Raw genomic sequence first — 20,877 nt, 5'->3', positions numbered from 1 at the left:
ATTCCTCCAGCCTTTGGAAAGAGCCTCGTGCTCACTGCAGGTCTCTTGTGCAGGGCCCAGTGCCATGTTCAGCTCCTAAAATATTATAATCCCTGGTTTTAAAGTAATTGGAGAATTTTGTTGGGCTTTCCAGATGGGCAAGCACATTCTGTATATTATTATTTACTTGTAGTGCACACAGACCCTGCCCCTGATGTATTTAAGAGACCAGAGCGAGCTGTTTGTGCCCGAGGCTCCTTCGGTCACCCGTTTTCCTCCTTTTTGCAGGATGTCTTTGAGATGAGGTTTGCAAAAATGCCCGATGAGCCTGCAGAGGCCCCCACTCCACCTCCCCCAACAGCCCCAGTGGTGAGCAAAAGCACAGAGAGCAGCCACAGCAGCGAGGAGAGCTCCTCCGACTCCGACAGCTCCGACTCCGAGGAGGAGCGGGCGACTCGGCTGGCCGAGCTCCAGGAGCAGGTACTGCACCACCCCAGCTCTGTGTTTCTGCATTAGGCTGAGCACAGCAGCAGGAATTGTGTCCTGAAAAGTCCCACCTAGGCTGGCATGCAGGGAAGCGTTGGCAGCCTAAGGGGAAAAGCGTTCAGCTGTGCGATCGGTGTGTTTGATGTCACGGTGATGTTTGTTTTCCTCAGCACTGATGCTCTCTCCTTCCTTGGAGAGTATGAGCTGCTTGATTTTTGACTTTAGGATATACTTACACCTTGGGATCTAGAGGGAAGGGTTTGTGGAGGCAGCAGCTACCTTGCCTTGATGATTTTTTCCCCTGTTTCTCCCAGCTGAAAGCCGTCCATGAGCAGCTGGCTGCACTGTCCCAAGCGCCAGTGAACAAACCAAAGAAAAAAAAAGAGAAGAAGGAGAAAGAGAAGAAAAAGAAAGATAAAGAGAAAGAAAAAGAAAAGCACAAAGTCAAAGCTGAGGAGGAGAAGAAACCCAAGGTGGCTCAACCACCCAAACAAACCCAACAGAAGAAAGCCCCAGCTAAGAAAGCAAACAGCACAACCACAGCTAACAGGTGAGAGCCAAGGTGCCTTGAGGGGAGAGCCGAGAGCTTCCAGCTCTGTCCTTAATTCCTGGGGAAGCTCAGTAGTTGTTAATTTGATGGTGAATACTGTTCCCATTCCCAGACAACTCCAGGGAGTCTTTAACTTGGAGCTGGCAGTGGAACCATTGTGTTTTCACTGTCCAGCTCTTTGAATCCCTGCCTGACTGCTCTCAGATAAGGTTTTGGGGGTCGCCTTTTGTGCAGCCACCGAGAACGTGCTATTCCATGGCCGCCCCCCTGCTGCTGCTTGGGCTCGTCGTCACACTTCACAGGGCTAAAATATAATAGCAACACAACAGCTGATCTAAGGCTGCTGAACTTTTTCAGCACTTGTGGTGCTGTTCCAGCCATCTGACGAGAGCTTCAAAGCCAAGAGCGTGGGGATGTTTGTTACAGGGGAGTTGAGAGGGGGGGAAAAAAAAAAAGAAAGAATTCACTGCTGCGTCCCCATGAATGTTTTCATGCTTGACAACCTCCCCAGGCAGCCCAAGAAAGGAGGCAAACAGGCGTCTGCAACCTACGACTCGGATGAGGAGGAGGAAGGGCTGCCCATGACCTATGATGAGAAACGACAGCTCAGCCTGGACATCAACCGCCTGCCCGGGGAGAAGCTGGGCAGGGTGGTTCACATCATCCAGTCCCGGGAACCTTCCCTCAGAGACTCCAATCCCGACGAGATTGAAATAGATTTTGAAACCTTGAAGCCCACAACGTTACGAGAACTGGAGAGATACGTGAAATCTTGTTTACAGAAAAAACAAAGGAAACCGTTTTGTAAGTTACCCACCCGGGGCACGTGTTCCCCCCAGCAGCTCTTGGGCTCAGCTTTGGAGTCAGGGCATGTGTATTGAGATTCTCTTAGCCACCTCTTGGGTATGTGATGACAGGAATTTTTAGAGATTCTTTTTCTCCCCAAGGAAATGTACAGAAACTTCCTGTTTTTCTCTGTTCTTTCTTCCCGTGGTGTCCTGCTGCAGAGACCTGGAGATCCAATGTGTTCCTCTGCAAGACCTGCGGGATGCCTTTATTACTTACCCGGGCTCTGGAAGGCCCTGTAAAGGTTTCAGTCTCGTTGTGTCAGGTGTTCTGTGCACACATCTGGAAGGATCAGTTTCTTAGCCTGAATAGTTTAGCATCTAATTAGGAAGGAAACCAAAACCGTGGTTGGGATCCAAACCAGCAAGGCAATAAATGATTTGCACAAGGTTACCTGGTTACCTGTGGATTCTGGGCGTGTCTGAGCTGTGTATTCACCCCAAAAGTGCTCTTGCTGTGTGTCCTGATCACCACGTTGCCCTCTGTCAGTTCAGAGGGTGAATGTCAGTCTGCTGCTCACGGCGTGGTTCAGTGTGGGTCAGACTTCGTGCCTGGTCCACAAAGCGAGTTCCTGCAGCCCCTTGAGAGTTTAGCTCCAGCTGGACAGCAGTGGCATCACTTACCTGGAGTGCTCCTGGCCCTTTGATTAAGGGAGATTTGCTTTTAGGATTGTGACACAAAAGCTACTCCTTGCTCTTGCAGAGCACCTCCTTTCCTTCCTCACAGGATTTTCAGGAAGGCCTAGGCAAAGCGCAGCCTTTCTTTTTGCTTTGATTTATTTTTTTTCCCCCTGAATCCTTCACTGTTGGCATAGCTCAGGAAAGGATTTTCCAGAGCGCTTAGGAACAGGAAGCATCCTTCAATTTTGGAACCAGAGCATAGAGTAACACAGATAACTTCAGATACCCACCCTGTGAGCCTGGCTTCCCTCTTAGGATTGTGCTTTCCAGATTGCTTTTTTGGTTGTTTTTTTTTTAAACCCTTACTTTAAAACAGCTCACAGAAATGTAGGTATTTCCTTGCTGGATCGGGCAAAATATCTGGCTCCTGTATTGTGCTTCCAGTCCTGGCCAACACCTGTGTTCAATTACTCCTCCTTTGGAGGAATATTTCCTTTCCTTGGCACTGTGAGTGTTGCTGGTCCTTCTCACCCTTTCCGTCCTGATGCAGTTACATTCCTGTTGTCTGCCAGCCTTTGCCTCAGTTGGTTTTTAATTTGCCTTTTGTTTGTTTTGTTTTCTGTTTAGAGCAACGTAAACCACAGTAGATTCTTGCGTGAGGGGATGGGAAGTTTTAATGGCAGATGCTTTACTCCTGACAACCTTTAATGGGACACTTTATTTTACAGGGCAGAAAACCCATGTAACAATTCTCTAATTACAAATCTGTAATTATTGACCATATAACTGGCTGGTAAGTAACCTGTAATGACAAGGTTAATACATGGATATTTCTATCTTCTAAAATACTTTCCAGAAGATCTTTATCTTAAAAAAAAAAAAAATAAAAATTGCATGTTACAGGATGGTGGTGATTTGATGAGCAAGGCAACGACAGGTGTTGTCTTCTCTCTGGGATGTGTAGCTGCTGTGTGAGCACTGGCACTGTCACTGCAGAGTGTGCACACAGGTGTACATGCCCTGTAAAATAGTGATGTCCTCTTTCCCCCCCCCCGCATCCCTGCACTTTCAGAAACTCTGCGTTCCTCCCCCCACAGCTGCCAGTGGCAAAAAGCAAGCAGCAAAGTCAAAAGAAGAGTTAGCTCAGGAAAAGAAGAAAGAACTAGAAAAACGGTTACAGGACGTCAGTGGGCAGCTAAACAACAACAAGAAGCCTGCAAAGAAAGGTAATGGCTTTGGGTTTGTGTGAAAACAGCACCCCAAAAGTGGGCAGGCTTTGTTGCGGGGTCAAAAGCTCTGCCTTGGGTTTGTCTCTCTGACAGGAACCCTCAGGGAGTTCCCGCTGAGCCGCGGTGTGGGGCTGCTTTGGTCCCTGGGCAGGTGGAAACTCCTGGGTGGTGGACAGGAGCTGTCTGGGAGGCAATTCCTCCTTCAGAGGGGCGAGAATCTTCCCTGTGCTAACACCACAGTGCTACTAACACATGGGGTTAAAAAATCCCAAACCCCCACATCAGCTCAGGATACTCCAAAAAGGTTCCTGTGCTCAGAGGTGACAGCAGAGCTCCCAAACTTGCACGGTCACCACCCTGTGGGTCAAATTGGGCACTCTGGGCAAACTTTCTGTGTTCCTTGCGAGTAACCGCATCCCTCTGCCTTGTTCTCCCGCAGAGAAATCCGGCTCCACTCCCTCCGGAGGCCCCTCCCGGCTCAGCAGCAGCAGCTCCTCCGAGTCGGGGAGCAGCAGCTCCAGCGGCTCCAGCTCGGACAGCAGCGACTCGGAATGAGCTGGGACACACGGACACACCCCCCCAAACGGACACCTCCTCCTTGTCCCTGCAGTGTCCCCTCCCCTCCTTAACCCCCTGCTCTCTTTGGCCACGGTGGTCAGGTTTTATCCCTTCTCTCTCTTTACTCTGACTTCGTTTTTTTAAATTTTATTTTGGGTTTGTTTTTTTTTTTTTTTTTTAACTCAGTGTTACAAAAGGTATCTTCCATTTTTTGGGGGGAGGGAGGGGGCTCTCTTTTAATAGGTCAAAGATCTTTTTGAGTGTGTGTGTGTGTGACTAGACTTTATGACAAATAGTTCCCTTTGCATAAAGTCTCTAAAACTTGCATTTATCTGGAGAAAATCGGTGGAAAATGGAAGAACTTTGAGCTCTTAGCAGGAGATAAATAGAAAACTCTGCAAGGTTTGTAGTACATTTCCCTCCCAGCCCTTCCCTCTCCCCGGAATATTCTCTTTTAATAAGCCTGCCTGGCTCACACAAGGTAAAAACCATCTTTTTTAAAAGAAATCTCTGTAAAATGGTACTGTATCTGAAAGATGTTAGCTTTTGAACTAGTTGGTGTATTTGTTATTAGCACTAGTATTCTTAATCTCGAAGTCTACAGTGTGATGAAAATGTCAGATGCTATCATCTTTTTACATAAAAACAACAAAAAAAAATCCAAAAAAATTCTCATGTACTGTGGATTGCTAACATGCTTTTTTTAAAAAATCTTGGTAGAAGCATAGGCACCTGTTCAGGAAAGTCTTGAAGCATGAATTTAACTTTTAAGCACACAAGCAATAGAAGTGGTTGCATTTCTTGGTTTTCCACTCGAAAGCTTCACTTTTCCTGGGGATTCATTGGGAAGAAGGGAGCAAGGGACACACTCGAGTTTCTTGGGCTTGTTATTTTTTACCATTCAATAGATAATTTCCAGGAAATGGGACGCTCTCTATGAAACGTTTTCATGGAACTGACAGGAGGTTTTTTCTGGCTGGAAGTTGTCAGCTGGAGCCTGGAGTGATCCCCGCAGTGACCAGGACAAGTCATGAGCCCATTACTGGGGCACATCTTGGGGATTTTCCCCATGACAAACACCTCAGTCTGGGCTTAAAATAAAGCAGCACTTGAGCTCCAGCTGAGGCTGAGCTGGCAGGGGAAGTGGAGAGGGATTTTGTGTGTGTTTGGGCTTTTTTTGGCTTTTGAGTTTGCTTTGGTTTTCTCCCTTCTCCTCATCATTCTGGTAGCGAGCTCCTAGAAAAGGGGATGCTCCTCGTGTGTCAAGTTCCAGGCACTGAAATGTTTTACCTCAATGAAAAGAAGAAAGAGGGGAGGGAGAAGAATAAAAGGAAAAAAGCTAATTTTTTTAAAGCTTGCTGGTTTTTTTTTTTTTCAGTCCAGCCTAACGTTTTTGACCTGCACTGCTGCAATACACCCTGGTTTTAGTGTCCCTAATTTCATGTGTATACCAGGACTTTATTTATTAAACACCACTGGTCATTTAAAATGTAATAAAACCTAACAAAAGCAAAGCTGGGGTTCTGCAGGCCAGCAGACAGGCAGACTTTTAATGAGGTTTGAACCAGATTTAAAAAAAAAAAAAAAAAAAAAAAAAAAAAAAAAAGCAAATAAAAATCCACTACTTTATTTATATACCTTGGACTTTCTACCTACAGGTGCTACAGTCCAGTCTCTTGTGTGTCTGGTGCTCTGTCATGTTTGGTGTGTTCATTTTTAGATTTTTTTTCCCTCTTCTTTTCACCCCTTTTTTCCTGTTTTGTACAGATTTTGGAGCATACACTTCAATACAATTTTATTTTCTCAGTGGTCTTCCCCCCCCCCCCCCCTTTTTGTTTTGGTAGAACAATGGGGGTTTTATCCTTTTCTAATCCGATTTTAGGAGAACACCAGTTCTGTAATTATATCAAATTTGTAATCTGAGGGGCAGAACTTTTATTGTAAATTCTTTTTATTGTGAAGAAAAAAATTATACGGAGTTTAACAGAAACTTCTGCCTTTCCATCTCCAGCACCAGCCCCTAAAACTGCCTCTCTCCTGTCGAGTAGCCCTAAAATTCACCTTCCTCTGCTCTCCCAGTGGTGCAAATTGCTCCAGATTTTATTGTCCCCTGCAGGTGAGTGGCCCTGGAGGCCCCTCAAGGCCAGCACATGATTTCCTTTGCACACCCAGCCCTGGAGCTGGGACAGGAGATGCTGTGCTGGGCTCTAGGGGATTTCCCTGTGCTGGGAATCTGGGAATCTCTGCCTGCCTTAGCATTCCAAGGTTTGCACTTCCAGCTCCATCCATGCTCAGTGCCAGGCACCCGCTGCCCATCAGCCAAGGGCGATTTGCTGGGCACTTGGGAATCTGCCTCTCAAAATCTGCTGGTGACCAGAGATCCTTTCCTACAGCATTTGAAAGAAAAATGTTCTGATTTTTACTGAAATTCACGATTTTTCTTTTCCATTAACAATGGAATTCAGTTCTAATTTTATTTTTTTTAAAGTTCTGCCTTTACAAAACCTTCCCCCAGACAGATCCCTGGTAATATATTTTCAGAATTTACTATGAGGAAATGTAATATTCACCTAATTAAGAGCTTGGGTTTCTTTTTAACGGGGTTGGGTTTCACCTGTGCTTCTCCTGTTGCCTGCGACTTGAATGATCTAAACCAAGGAATATTTTAAGGAATAATTGCAACCAGTTCACTGCCACTGGCTTTTGGATAAAGAAACTCCCAGTTCTCCCTTCCTGGGACCTTTTCCTGCGTGTTTGACCCTGAGCTGTGGTGGTGGCATCCATGGGGAGGACAGACCGGAGGCGACAGCATCACTGCCACAAAAAAAACCTGGGAATTCCAGCTCTGTCACCATCCTGGGACACCAGGAGCAGCCCCTGGAACACACAGGCGTCCCTCAAGGAGCCACAAGGAGCTCGTTTTTGGCTGTCCCACCAAAATTGGTTGGGAAAGTTGGAACCCAGAGGGTTGAGAACCTCGTGTGAAGTGATGAGAAAAGACCTGGCCTGAGGCTGGCTCGGGGCTGGAGGAGGATCCCTGCTGGAGCTGGAAAACCATCCCAGCCTGGGGATTTTCATGGAAAACAACCTGCCAGGGAAGGGGAAGAACCTCCTGCACATCTTTGATCCACCAGCTGCATCTTGGGCTTCCACTTATTGGGAAATTCCACGTGGGAAGAGAGGTGTTCCCAACAAAATGGAGCAAGGAGGAAATCCATTTTGGCGTGACCGAGGGAAAGAATTTGGTGACTCCTCGCTCCCAGCTGTTGTCCTCACACTTTTCCATTCCCAGCTTTTTCATACCCCCCCACCATGTCCATGGGCGTGCCTCTTGTACATCCCGAGTTTCTCCAGGAAAGAAAAGATGTTTCCAGTCCAGAGTAAAGTAGCAGCAGTCCTAAATGAGTTGGGAACTGAAGCAACAGAGCATTTATTTATCTGGGTTTTATTGCATGACACGTCAGTCCAGATGTCACGAAATAACTTCGAAACGCGCGACGTTTGAAAGAACATTTTTAAACTTAAGAACTAAAAAAGAAAAAAAAAAATAAAATTTTTATGGTAGAATTTTTCTTGAATGAACAAAGTTTAACTTTGTTTTCCAGGGGAAACTTCACTGAAATCAGTATGATTTCATATGTATGCATACAACACAGAGTTTTATTGAAACTGCTTTTTTTCCGGACAAAAAAATTCCTGTTTTGACAAAAAAAAAAAAAAAATCTCTTACCAGACCTTTCTCAATCAACCAGCATTACTGCACCTTTTAAAAAACTTTGTGAACCTTTTCTCTGATTGTAAACTCAGCCTGTCTCGTGGCTCAGTGGGACCAGAGGGAGATCCCCCCACCCCAGCGACCGACGGAATCTCTCGGCTCTCTGCACACCGAATGTGTCATTGTCTACACGACAAAATCATTGCAGTTTTTGTACTGGTGTGGTTTGAACCTTGCCTACCCCCAGGGTTTGTAAGTGTAGGAGTGATGTTTCAGGGCTGTGTCACTGCTGGGAGGGTGGTGACCCCCCCCAGACGCACACACAAACATCATTTCTGTGTGTGGAAATGCACAGCTGAGTTCCTCCTGAGCTCTCTTCCCTGTTCTCTATGTGGTAGAAGCAGACTGCAGTGACCTAATCTTGTTCTTTCTGTGCTTTGGGGACTTTTAGACCAGTTTTTATTTTATTTTTTTTTCCTTGTTTTGAAAGGAATGCTGTTTCTTTTTTTTAAAACTGGGGTTGGAGCTGAGGGGAAGGGATTTGGGGCATGACAAAGACAAACCACGACCTTTTTAATACTGGATTTTAAATTCTCAGTCTCTTCTCAACCCTGAGCAGTTACCACTAGGGCTGACTGTGGGCAGGCTCTGCATCAGTAAAGAGAAATTTAGGATTCCTTACACAGCAGCGTTATCTTGCTTGAGCTGCATTTTGTAAAGAAAATGGTATTTGCATATCTTTTTAAAAAAAATGTCCTTTTTAAAAAAGAAATTAAACCACCAGCTAGGATTTGACACAGGCCACATAGAACACAGCCCTGATGCTGGCATAACCAATCCAGAAAGATTTGTTGTTGTATTTTTTTTTTGTTTTGTTATTTTTGGGTTTGTTTTTTTTTTTTTTTTAATATTTAAAAAGAAAAAAAATGAATTGTTACTTTTTCTGTATGATGTGCATGCAAATTTACCGTAACTCTTTTTCTTAAAACTTTTTAGTGCCATTTCTAGTATATTCCTGTAAATGTCAGTTATTGAAAAGAAATGAGTCAATGTAAGTAGTTTAGCTTGTTTATTGCAAATTGCTGGCCTCAAACAAAACAGAATTTAAAAAAAAAAAAAAGAGTTAGAAAGTAATCTTTGATGTTACTGGTAATCACGGACCCTGGTCCTGGGGCATTCGTTTTGTTTTCATAATAAAAAGAAAAATTGTTTGGTGTGTGCAGTTTGATGCCATATTTTCCCCTCTCCTCATCTTTTTCCAGGTGGGGCACTCAAACCTGGACTGAGCAGTGCCAGCAGCCAAACATCAGGACTTTGGATCCTGGTTCCACCAGTCCTGGAATCATTTGGAAGTTGTTTTGGGGAACGTCACACTCAAGGGGGTAGGGGCAGCCTCTGGGGTGTCTGAATCGCAGCTGAGTGATGAAAACTACTTTAAATCCCTTTTTTTTTTGTGAGGGAGATTTAGCTGCTCCCACCTCCCAGGGCAGCCAAGGGCTTGAACTCTTCCCAGCACCCTACAGTCTGCAGGGTCTTAAATTCTGTGAGAATTGCTCCTGGTTGAGGTAAGTTGGGCTGAAAGGACATCAGATCTCACCCAGGGGCTTCTTGGAAGCCAGCAGGACCTGCAGGAAGCAGAGGGACGTTGTCACCTGCCCCAGCAGCCAGGGCTGGTCCTGTGAGCTCAGGGTGACCTGGAAGGCTCAGCTTGGGAAGGGGGGGCTTGGAGCAGCTGGTGCCAGTGCCAGCACAGTCCTGGCATTGCTGTGCGGGGGCCAGGATCTATTTCGGTCAGCAGAGAGAGGACTGGGGTCGGTTTTGCTGTTTGGTTTGTGTGTCAGGTGGGGTTTCCACAGCCAGGCTGCCCCAGGGCTCATCTTTCTCTAACCCCGTTCCTGCTCGCTGCCTTTCCCAGGCAGCGTCTCCAAGGCTTCAGCAAACCTGTTTTCACTCTGCTCTTGGCACCAGTTTGTTCAACCTGGCCCCTGAACAATCACCTGTGAGGCAGGTGAGGCTGTTTCTGTAGCATTTACGGGTGAGGTATTTCTAGGGGCACCACGCAGAGCTGTTCCTTCAGCCTGGGAGGAGGCTGAGGACATGATTGAGGTTCAACTCTCCCTGGTCGTGCCTTGAATTTTGGGGCCAGGTCTGCAGGAGGGACATTGAGGGGCTGGAATGAGTCCAGGGAAGGGTCTGGAAAATCTGTCCAGTGAGGAGCAGCTGAGGGGGCTCAGGGAAGACCTCCTTGCTCTCTCCAGCTGCCTAAAACAAGGCTGTGAGGTGGGATTTGGTCTCTCCCAGGCAACTACTGCCAGGACAAGTGGGAACAGCCTCAAGCTGCATCAGAGGAGGTTCAGGTTGGACATCAGGAGCAGTTCCTTGGAGGAAAGGGTGGTCAGGCCTTGGCAGGGGGAGCCCAGGGAGGTTTGGAGTGCCCAAGGAAGGGCTGGATGTGCTCACTCAGTGCCCTGGGCTGGGGACAAGGTGGGGATTGCTCACAGGCTGGATGTGACAATCTCCAAGATCTTTTCCAACTTCGATAATTCCCTGGTTCAGTGTGACATCCAGAGGCTTTCCTTATCCCTGAGAGCGCTCCTTGGGAACCTCAGGTTTGGGAGCCCCAGCAGTAACTGAGGGGATTCCTCCCTCCCAAGTGGGGAATGCCAAAAGCTGTCACCTGTGCCACGCAGGGGGGAAAACAGCCACTCACAAAGCTGCGTTCAAATCATTTTAATGCACTTTATCAAAGAGGCTACAGCAGTGTTTGAAACAAGTGCATCACCAGCACACAAACTGGCTCACAGAAAACAGCCACAGCAGCCACTCCACAACCCTGCTGTGACCAGTGACACACAGAAATGGAAAACTACAGTCACATTCACAGAGATGGAAGGACAACTCATCCTCTTCTTCCTGTCACATCCAGCCTCCATCCTGGAAGAATTTATGCACATTCTTACGGGTTTAGTCTTGTAGAGTCCAATGAACACTCCGCAAAATAACTGAATTTTGGTTTACCAGCCACGTTAACAAAAAGAGACTGATCTTACCCAAAATAAGCATCTTCCTTACCGAAATTAAAAAAGAAAACTTAAGCGCTGGGTTTCTTTTTCTATAAGAAAAGAAAACGAACAGCCGGTTTGGGGGGATGCGCTGTTCCTTAAACTCCCAGAGTTCACGTGCTCCCCAGGGCTGGCCTGGAACCCACCTCTCCTGCTCCTCCAGGTGAATCCACCTGCAGTTCCCAGGGGAGCTCTGGGCTCAGCCTCCTGCTTTGTTTGAGTAAACGATCTCCTGTTCACTCAGCCAAGAGCTGGAGGCCCAGGTGGGTCGCACAGCCCTGGCACTGCTCCCCCGGCACCTTGCCGAGCCTCGCTGGGTTTGTGAATCTCATCGAACGCTTCCAACCCGCTTGAAAAACATTTATTCACTCAGTTGTTCCTCCTCCAGAGCTAGTCCTGACAAAACCAAGGGAGGGTTATTTGTGTGCAGAGCAGTGCACGGGGTCTGCAAAGCAGCGAGGTCCAGCAGGTTTAAATCTATGAGCGCACACACACGAGGCATCAAACACCAACACGTGCAGAAATAGTGCTTTTAAAAAAAACCCAGCCAGCTGCCTATGGGTTTTTGCAGTGCTGTGGAGCAGGGCTGGGTACACCAAAGCTCTAAGATTTCACTCTAGAACAGGTGTGTTCTGCTCAGTACATGGAGTTCAGCAAGGTTGAGTGTCTGTGTGTTCACCCACACGGGAGAGGTGGAAGAGATTCTTCACTGTATTTAAAAAAAAAAAAAAAAAACCAACCAAAAAATTAATTCAATAAATAAAGTGCTTGAAAAAAATGCAAAGGAGGTTTTAGATAAATAGAACAGAAGTAATGACTATGCCTAATAATAGGCAGGTAAATAATCCATCCTGAAGCTGACATCAAATGCTGATTTGCCTGGAGCTAAGCCTGTGCCCAGGCACTGCTGGGTTGGATGCACGGCTCAGGCAGGACAGAAAGGGCAGAGCCCTGAACAAGAACTTTCATGCTGAACCCTGGGCATAGAATTCACACCCGTGGAAGTGGTAGTTTGGTGTTTAACAAAGATTCAGGCTGAGTTTCTCAGCGTGACCTTGCCTTGAGCAAGTCAGGATTCAACAGAAACTTAAACCTGAAAGCAGCAGCCTCTGTGCCCAAGCAGGGCAATGCTTCTCCCTCCTAAAATCCTCCAGCTAATCGAAACAATCCCAGACACAACTTGTCAAATACATGCACCAAACCTACAATCCAACCTGAACTAGAAGTTAAACCCTTCCAAGCTACTGCATGCGTTAAAACTTGAATGCAAAGCAAACTCCAAAGTGGCCTCTTCCCTTCTGTACCCCACCTGAGGAGCGGGTCTGTGCTGTGCAGGAGTTTCCTCGTGCCCCTCAGGATATGTGTGTATTTACAGGGGGCTCTTGCTGTTGCATTCTTGGGCCTGAACCTCCCTTTCACTGGGGGATCTGTTGCTGAAGCTGGGCCAGGGATCTGCATGAAAGGATTCAGCTCCCCTGACTCCAGAGCTCCTGTTATTTCCACGATCCCACACTGTGGGACCAAAGAGGGCCCCTTGCTTTGCATGAAACTCCAGCACACCTTTCCTACCAGGTGTTCTGGAGGCTGGCATTAAATTCTCAACACGGTCTCTCCCTGTCCCCACAATAAACCACTCCATTCCCTGGCTGGAAGAGACCACTTCAGGGCAGGAATTAAAGGGACTCAGGGCAAACAGAACAAGGAATGGCCAGATGGTTTTGGAGACCAACTTCTTAAGACCCCAGCCTCGATGGGAAGAGATGCGTGCTCTCCTCTGTCCCACCAGTATTCCCAGAGCTCTGGAAATGCAGCAGGACTGGGCAGTGGGGGTGGCTGGGGATGGTGCCCAAGTGTCAGCGGGTTGTTTCTCAGGGCACACAAGCCATTTACAAGCACCACATGGTCCAGCACGGCCCCTGCCAAGATGCTGGGCAGCAACAGGCTTGAGAGCTCCCCGGCGAGGCTGGGTTTGCTGTGCACACTCAGTGACATGCAGAATGGGAGTCCGTAAACAGCAAAACCAAATAAACAATCGAATTTCAGCCTTGCCGGCCTCTCCTGGAAACGCTGTTGCTTCCTGTGCCGGGCTGCGAGAGGCTGGTGCACACCCACCTCCCCCAAGCTCTGCTTCCTCCCCACGTGTGGGAATTCCTGCGGGGAATTACATAATAGCACAGAACTTGGACTGCCCCGTGTCCCTGGAGACGTCCAGCTTGTTTTTGTCCCGCACCAGGATGGCTTCGTTGCCGTACTGCGAGTACCACATGCTCCTGCTGCGGCTCAGGTACGTGTTGGGAGGAGCCGACTCCAGTTTCTGCTGCTGCTGCTGCCAGATGAGCAGGGAGGTGTCCCTGTACCTCAGGCGGGCGTAGCCCTCGGACAAGGCTTTTTCCGGCAGGGGCACCCTGCCGTTCATCACCGTGTCACTCATCTGCCCCAGCAGAGCTCCGCCGACGGGAGCTCTTCCCCGACAGCTCCGAAACAAACCCCGCCGGGCCCGTCCGGGTCGATGGTTTCTGCTTGGAGCTCAAGGGAGAACATCCCAGGGAATGGCGGCTCTGGGGATCCACGAGCTGCTGGCAGCGCTCAGGAGAGGGGAGCAGGGCCCGAAAATTACAGCAGGCTTAAAAAACCACGCCAGGGCTTCGGAGAGCTTATCCAGCGGTGCTCCCGCTGCCTGCTTCATGCTGGGAAGGGCCCACACGTGCTGTTTGTTGACAGTCCACGAAGCGTCTCCAGCGGTGCGAGCGGCGGCTCCGCAGCCAGGCAGGACGGGCTGAGCGGGTCTGGATGAGCCGAATTCCCTGGAGGACGGATGCCGAGGCCGTGGGGAGGTCAGAGCCCGGAGGTCAGCGGTTCCCGGGGCCGTGCGTGGCCTGTCCCCCGCTGATGGACAGCCGCCCGGCGCGTCACGTGCTCAGGGATGCAGGAGAAGATGAGGGATGCGGGAGAAGATGCTGCCCGGCCCTGCCGGTGGTACCCGAGCTGGGGGGGCCCCGGCAGCTCCCGCCGGCACCTGCGGGGCACAGCGGGGTCACCCCACGGCCTGGCAGCGGGGGTCCCCGCCCTGCCTCCCTCCCTTTCCGCGCCCCCTCCTCCCGCCCGCCCCCAGACCCTTCCGGCGGCACCGCGCACCGCCCGCGGCCCCCGCGGATGTCCCGCAGCCCCCGGCCCTGCCCGCTCCGAGCGGGGGGTCCCGCACCCCACACCGCCCGCCGACGGTTCCCCGCGCCCCCCGCCCGCTCCCCCGGCCCCACCGTGCTGCGCTGCCCGGCCCGGCCCGGCCCGGCCCCGCTGCGCTCGGCGGAGCGGCCGCGGAGGCTCCGCCCGCCGTGATGCGCTCGGGAGGAGCCACGGCCGGGGCGGGGGCACCGGGGCGGGCGGCGGCGGCGGGGCCGGGGGTGGCACGGCTCGGGTGGGTGCGTGGGGAGGGCAGAGGGGTAACCCGGGTGGGTCCGGGGATGGCAGTGGGGCTCCCCGAGGTGGATTTGTGGGTCCGGGGATGGCAGTGGGGCTCCCCGAGGTGGATTTGTGGGTCCGGGGATGGCAGTGGGGTACCCTGAGTGGGGTGGGTGGTACAGGGATGGCAGTGGGGCTCCCTACGGTGGGTGTGGGGATATGGGGGTACGGTATTGGGCTCCCCACTTTGGATGTGTGGGTCTGGACTATGGCAGTGGGGTAGCCCGAGTGGGGTGTGTGGGTCCGGGGAGGGCAGTGGGGCTCCCCAAGGTGGATTTGTGGGTCCAGGGATGGCAGTGAAGCCCCCCCCCCCCAGCGGGTGCCGGAGTCCCTCGGGTGTCACTCAGCACTGGACGCTCAGTGTTTTAAAGGGACACCCAGCCCAGCGTGTGCTGAGCCCATTCTGGGAGCACTGGGGCTGAGCTGGGGGATCCTCCCAAGTGCTGTCCTTGAGAGAGGGGCTCTCCCACCGTCTGCGATTTCCAGCCCACTCCCCTTTCTGGTGGGTGCCTGTGGGGCAGCTGGGGAGGTGCAGACACCCTTTGTACCCTTTGGGCTCCCCAGGGACCGCCCAGCCATGGGGTGGGGACAGGCAGGGGACACCCCCGCGTGCTGCCAGCCTCATGCCACCGTCACCGTGGGCTGCGTGGGAAGGCAGCGTGACTGAGCAGCCCCTCCTTGACCTCCGCCCGTCATCGCTGTCTGCCCCGGCGCCTCTCCTTATCCCGCCTGTCTCCCGGCCAGCACGGTACGAAATACGTTTTGAAGAGTGCTGCAGGGCTTATTCTTTTCCTGATGATGCTAAATTTAAGCTCTCAATCTTCTTATCTCCTGTGAAGGCAGCGCCATCTAATCTCCCGCGAAGGACCCGCTGCGTTTATCCGGGCAGAGCTGCTCCCGTTGTTCCGCTCGGCCTCCGCGGACACAAACAAGAGGCTGTGGTTTGCTTCCGTCAGGGGGAAGGCATGCTGCAATTCCCTGGTCCCAGGAGATTCAGGCCAAACACAAAGAAGAGGGAAGCAAAAAACCAAAAACCAAACAAAACCCAACCCCCCCCAAAACAAACAAACAAACAAAACCCCAAAAACAAAAAACAACACCCCCCCAAAAAAAAAACAAAACCAAAAAAACCCCAAACTAACAAACAAAAAAAACCCCAAACCAAAAAAACCCACAACCCCCCCAAAACCCAAAAACAAAGAACCCCCCCAAAACAAAACAAACAAAAAAGGAATGATCACACTATGAAAATGTTTATTGCCAGAAATATATTTATTATCAGAAATATCCTGACTCTGCTGCTTAATCTGCTTCCTGCTAGTGCAGGGAAGCCAGCCCTGAGCCACTCGTGGAAGCTGCAGAACAAAGTGCAAAATCCTTTAGTGGACAAGATTTAGGTTTTTTAAGGCTCTCTTGGTCCTGTCTGTAAAATTCCCGGCTCTGTTATCACCAAACTAACAGAAGCTGGTGAGTGGGAGGGGTGGGTGCACTGCTGAGAGGGGACAAGGAGAAGGATTGGAACCTGCCGAGCTCCAACAGCCACCAGCTGCTCCGAGCCCCCACTGCACCCATTGCTGTGAGCCCCTTGAGTCCGGACCCTTCCCAATAAACCGCGGGGGCAGCAGCAGTGCGATGGATGAGGTGAAATCCAGCTGCTGCTCAGTCAATGGTTTGTCCCTCCCCACCTTCATCCGAGGAAATCTCTGCTTTGCTGTCCCTGAGAAGCCTCTGCTGTGCCGTGGCTGCAGTGACGGGCTGGTCTGGGCTGGGAGCTTTTCCCCTTGCCCAGCTCCCGGGGCTGTGAACACTCCAGGTCTGTCTGATTTTGATGGGAAACCTGTTGGGGTGGAGCCCTGCCGCCCTGATTTTCAGCCTTCTGATTGTTTACGTATTTCTACTGGAGTTTCTCACACATTTAACACAAACAAAGTAGATTGTTTTCATATTCCTTTCTGTGATGGACTTCTGTGTTGACCACTGGGGTCAGAGAGGTGGTCCTTTCATCCCCCAATCCTTGAGCAAATTCCAAACCCTATTTAAACCCCAAATCATAATAAACTTGCTCTTTCGCTTCTCACTTCTCAACTTGACTGGTGAGTGTGGTTCTTTCGTGTCATCTTGCAACAGAGTCCTGTGGAGGATGCTTAATTAGTGAGGGCATCCCAGCAGCGCAGTGATGGCCTTAACTGGTTGGGAGTTACCTGCTGCTTGCTGCTGTTCAGCACAGCTGGGGCATCCCAAAATGAGACTCTTCCACTGAGAAATGCCCAGGGCAGTGCCAGCTCCACCGGCTTGCTGCCTGGGCTCAGAATCCTTCACCGGTGGAGTTGCACTCTCAGGCTAAACAAGGAGCACGCGTGGCTGAGCGCTCCCGCTGCTCCAGGACAAGAGGAGGATCCTGTCCATCCCTCCTGCCTCGCACGGAGCAGTGCCGGGTTCATTTTCCTGCTCCTTTCCGTGGTGCCAGGCAGTCCCCTCCATGGGCAGCTCCCGCAGAGAGGGCTGGCACACGAGCTGCGCTGGCAGCGCTGCAGGGCCCTCAGCAGGAGGATAATTGCAGGGACTGAGGCACGGTGCACCTTGTCTGGGCAGGTAGATCAGGTGTGGGATGAGCCAGACAGAGGATTATGGTCTGTACCCAGCAGCTGAACGCTCCTGGGGGCCCTGTGATTTCCCCCTCGCCGAGCACTGGGTTTGCCGAGCTGGGGCTTGCAGAGCTTTCCTAAAATAGCCGGTGAAAGGAGATCGCAAAATCTAAGGGCGTGCTGCAAATGGCACGTAGGGCTGTGTGACAGCTGCCGTGCCAGCAGCCGGGCTGGCTCCTGCTCTGGGGACCCTGGCTCCAGCTGGAGACACGTCCCCTGGCAGGCAGCACGGCTCCGGGACAGGCTCTGCTGCACGCCTGGACGAATCCAGAAGGTGGCAATGGCAATCCACAGACACTGCCTGGCTGGGAAAAGAGGATTTCCTGGCGGGGTGGCTCTGGTGTTTAAGGGATGTTTTCAGAGGGGCTGCACTGAGGCTGCTGCTCTGCACGTAGAGAACCCTGGAGTGACACCAAACTTCGCAGAAAATGCCCCTTTCTTAGAAATGTGGCCACGTCGCAGGTGTTTTGGGGTTGCTTTGTATGGTATGGTGTCCTCATACGTGTTAGTGCATTTAATTCCCTTCCGTCTTTCCCTCCTCCCCTCCTTCCACTCGTTTTGCCTGTTCCATGCAGGACTGGGATGTCCCCAGGCAGCTCCGTGACGTTCCCAAATTGCCACCACTTCACCAGCCAGGTCCCCCTCACACCGCTTGTGCTATGGGGGCTGCCTGCCAGGCTCCTTGTCTGTACACGCCGAGACATTCGGAGGTGGAAAAGCACAATGTTCCCTCTGGCAGCGTTTCCCCGGAGCATCCAGGCACCTCTCGGGCTTCTCTCCTGCCGGGAACTGAAACAAAAGCGCACGGAGAGAAGTCTGGGAGGGGAGAGAAGCTACACGCACGGTCCCCAGCAGAGGGTAGAGTCAGCCGCTCTGCCCTGCCCGGCTGGCATTCCCTGGCATTCCCTGCCCGGCTGGCATTCCCGGGGTGCCTGGCATTCCCTGGCTGTCATTCCCAGCAGTGCCAGGGGTCAGGAGAGGGGAGCATCAGCTCCAGCACAAAACTCAATTTTATTTGTGAATTTATTCAAGCTCCTTTTTAGCTTTGGCTCCACCTTGGAAACAGCATCTGGGTGCGCTCCACACCCCTCATCCTCTTGCAGGACGGTTTGTACAATCCGGAGCTCGCAGCTCACCAGCCTGTGCTGGATTCAAGCTCTACCCGAGCCTGGCTGCACAGGTTTTGGTAGTTTTTATTTTTTCCTGCTCTCAGAAATCCCTGTGCCATCAGCCCTTGGGGTTGCTGCAGAGGTAGGCGAGGAGAGGACTTGCTCCAACACCTCCCACGCAGAGCCTGGCTCTGCAGCTGCAGGGATTGTTCAAAGTGTCCAGGGGCCAAGAACGCTTTTTATTACCCAGTAAAAAAGCCAGGCTGCGGCTCGCAGCTTTAGTTATGCATGTATAATAAACTCCTCTGTTGCCATCTACCTACAGACCTGACCTCACATGGCAGGCTGGTCCCCAGTCAACCCAAATTATCCCTGGCACGGCTCCACCGCCTTCAGTAGCCTCGTGATTCCTGCCCATGGGTGCTGTTGGAGGGCAGAAACGCTCGGTGAAGAACTGAAAGATCAAGAAAATCACTGTGAGAAAGCACCTCCTCAGGGTATGGGGAGTGTGGGCTGGGATCTGAATACTCCCAGGGCAGGGCGCAGCTCTGACGGTGAGGCTGGAGCGTGTGGATGCTGCTCCCACTTGGATCGAGCTGTTCAAACCCTGCCCTGGCCCAGGGGCACAGCCGGGCCGAGCTGTGCGCAGCCATGAAACAATTCCTTCTCAAAAAAACCCCCCAAACTTTCCTTGGAATATTAAACATTTGTTTTCTGTTCTTCGGAGAGAGATCCTTCCTTCCTAGATTGAAAACGAAGGCTCGTGGCTTGTGGAGTTGCTCTTTCTCCTTTATCTCCGCTCGGCTCCATTTGGAAGAGATTAGTGTTGCATTTGTTTGACATCCAGGTTAATAGCTTCCCTTCGTCCCAGTCCCGGCTTCCGGTTTTGGCTATCTGGAAAGCCGGGCTGGAAATTAATCGGCAAACTCTGGGGAGAGGATCTCGGAAGAAAACTCAGACCAGATTTGAAAAGAGGCTGTTCTAAGCCGCGCTGATTTGGAAGGAAGCCACCGGTGAAAATTAGAGATTTTTTCAAGAGTTTGCTGCCAAAGGACTTAATGCCTGAGAGTCGAGGGGTTGTGTTTTTGTTTGTTTGTTTGTTTGTTTTTTTAATAAATACACTGGTAATTAATTATACGAGTCGTCCTGCCGTTTGAAAGTCAAGGAACACGATCGCTTGTTTGGGTTAAACATCCCCGCTGCAGTGTTTGCAACCCAAACACGGGATGACGAGCGGCAGCGAGCGGTCAGACAAAGCGGGGTCTGTGTGCGTGTGTGCGGCCCCGGGGAGGCGGGGGAACCCCGGCACCGCTCCCGCCGCTGCCCGCGGGCCTGGGGGGGACCGGGGGACCCCACAAAACCCGGTGGTGAGGACAGCGAAGCAGCACCGGGGCTCTGGGCGGCTTTCCCGGAACAGCGAGAGGAGCGGCAGCGGAGAGGGAGGGAGCGAGGGATACGACAAGGGAGGGGGGGGGGGGGGGCGAGGAAGGGGGGAGGAAAAAAAAAAAGGAAAGAAAACCGGGAAAAATTTCAAAAGGGAGGGGAAAAGGAAGAAAAAATATTGGGGAGGAAAAAGAAAGCAAGCGGGCTGCGAGCCAAAGCGTGGCGAAACGCCCCCCGCCCCCGCCGGCAGCCCGGGCTCCCGCAGACAAAGGGGCGGCGGGGCGGACCGGGGGCGGGTCGGGGGCTGCTCCGCCGCCCGGGGCGGGCAGAAAACTCGCACCCACGGCGGCTCCCCGCCTCGGCCGCGCAGGTAGGGTCCCTCAGCGGCGCAAGTTTCCACAGGGCAGCGCCGCGGAGTTGCGCGGGGGGCGGCCCCGCCGTGCGCGGTGTCCGTCCGTCCGTCCGTCTGTCCGTCCGCCGCTTTGTTCCCGGAGGATGCGGCGCGCCTAACCCCGACCCAGGCGGTGGGGCCGCAGCGGGGGCAGGGGCAGCCCTCCGCCGGAAAACTCCGCGCCGCCCTCCTTCCTCCTCCTCCTCTTCCTCCTCCTCCTCCTCCCGCTCGCAGCCCCGGCGCGGAGCGATGCTCTCGGGGCCGGCGGGCGGCGATGGAGCGGGGCGGTAGCGCGGAGCCGCCGAGCACTGCGGCCCCTCGGGCAGCTGCCCGCGGCCCCTGAGCGCCGGCAGGAGGAGGAGGAGGAGGAGGAGGAGGAGGAAGGCCGGAGGGATCCAGCAGACCGCAGCCATGGAGGAGTGGCGGCAGTGCGGCCGCTGGCTCATCGACTGCAAAGTTTTGCCCCCGAACCACCGGGTGGTCTGGCCCTCGGCGGTGGTCTTCGACCTGGCGCAGGCGCTGCGGGACGGGGTGCTGCTGTGCCAGCTGCTCCACAACCTCTCCCCCGGCTCCATCGACCTCAAGGACATCAACTTCAGGCCGCAGATGTCCCAGGTAGGAGGGAGGGGAGCGATGGATGGACGGGGTGGTCGGGTGGGGAACCCCCAGGAGCGCCTGGATCCCTGTTGCTCTCGCGCAACTTGGGGATGCGGGGATGGAATAGGATGGGATGAGTGTGAAACCCTCTGTGTTCACCTCCCCGATGCCCGGCAGCCCCTCCCAGGCTTTATCCCCCCGGTTTCTCGCCGGTCCAACGCCGGGGGAGCCGCATGGGAAAGGCTGCG

At 52.2% G+C, this 20,877-nt stretch overlaps 3 protein-coding genes across 4 annotated transcripts in view; 2 read left to right on the top strand and 1 right to left on the bottom strand.

Moving 5' to 3' along the window:
• BRD3 (bromodomain containing 3) overlaps window positions 1-9,198 on the top strand; it is a 36,196-nt gene extending 26,998 nt beyond the window's left edge. Inside the window, exons 8-12 of one of the 2 annotated variants that reach the window (XM_066201520.1) lie at window positions 268-459; window positions 780-1,015; window positions 1,527-1,819; window positions 3,579-3,707; window positions 4,150-9,198. In XM_066201520.1, coding sequence (XP_066057617.1) covers window positions 268-459; window positions 780-1,015; window positions 1,527-1,819; window positions 3,579-3,707; window positions 4,150-4,265 — 966 coding nt within the window. In that variant the 3' untranslated portion in view covers window positions 4,266-9,198. Of the gene's footprint in view, window positions 1-267; window positions 460-779; window positions 1,016-1,526; window positions 1,820-3,209; window positions 3,520-3,578; window positions 3,708-4,149 lie in introns of those variants that run through there. The other variant, XM_066201521.1, reaches the window with a different exon arrangement.
• A 1,500-nt stretch (window positions 9,199-10,698) lies between these two features.
• On the bottom strand, window positions 10,699-14,085 carry BRD3OS (BRD3 opposite strand). The gene has a single exon (XM_066201319.1). It carries the CDS (start codon window positions 13,474-13,476, stop codon window positions 13,207-13,209), a length of 270 nt encoding a protein of 89 aa, XP_066057416.1. The 5' UTR covers window positions 13,477-14,085; the 3' UTR covers window positions 10,699-13,206.
• Window positions 14,086-19,770: 5,685 nt separating this feature from the next.
• The window catches only part of VAV2 (vav guanine nucleotide exchange factor 2), a 124,896-nt gene continuing 123,789 nt past the window's right edge, over window positions 19,771-20,877 (top strand). Inside the window, exon 1 of the mRNA XM_066201608.1 lies at window positions 19,771-20,647. Within this exon, the coding sequence (XP_066057705.1) occupies window positions 20,444-20,647 (204 nt within the window). The 5' untranslated portion in view covers window positions 19,771-20,443. The remainder of the gene's footprint in view (window positions 20,648-20,877) is intronic.

The sequence above is a fragment of the Chamaea fasciata genome, unplaced genomic scaffold (assembly GCF_029207755.1).
Source record: "Chamaea fasciata isolate MVZ Bird 193981 ecotype frontalis unplaced genomic scaffold, bChaFas1.0.hap1 SCAF_20, whole genome shotgun sequence".
Classification (NCBI taxonomy): Eukaryota; Metazoa; Chordata; class Aves; order Passeriformes; family Sylviidae; genus Chamaea; species Chamaea fasciata.
The sequence above is the reverse complement of the archived record's forward strand: the minus strand, read 5'-3'. Positions and strand labels throughout refer to the sequence as shown.

Bases quoted from the DNA above. Each gene is read 5' to 3' on its own strand.
- BRD3OS (XM_066201319.1), bottom strand. From the start codon at position 13,476: ATGAGTGACACGGTGATGAACGGCAGGGTGCCCCTGCCGGAAAAAGCC.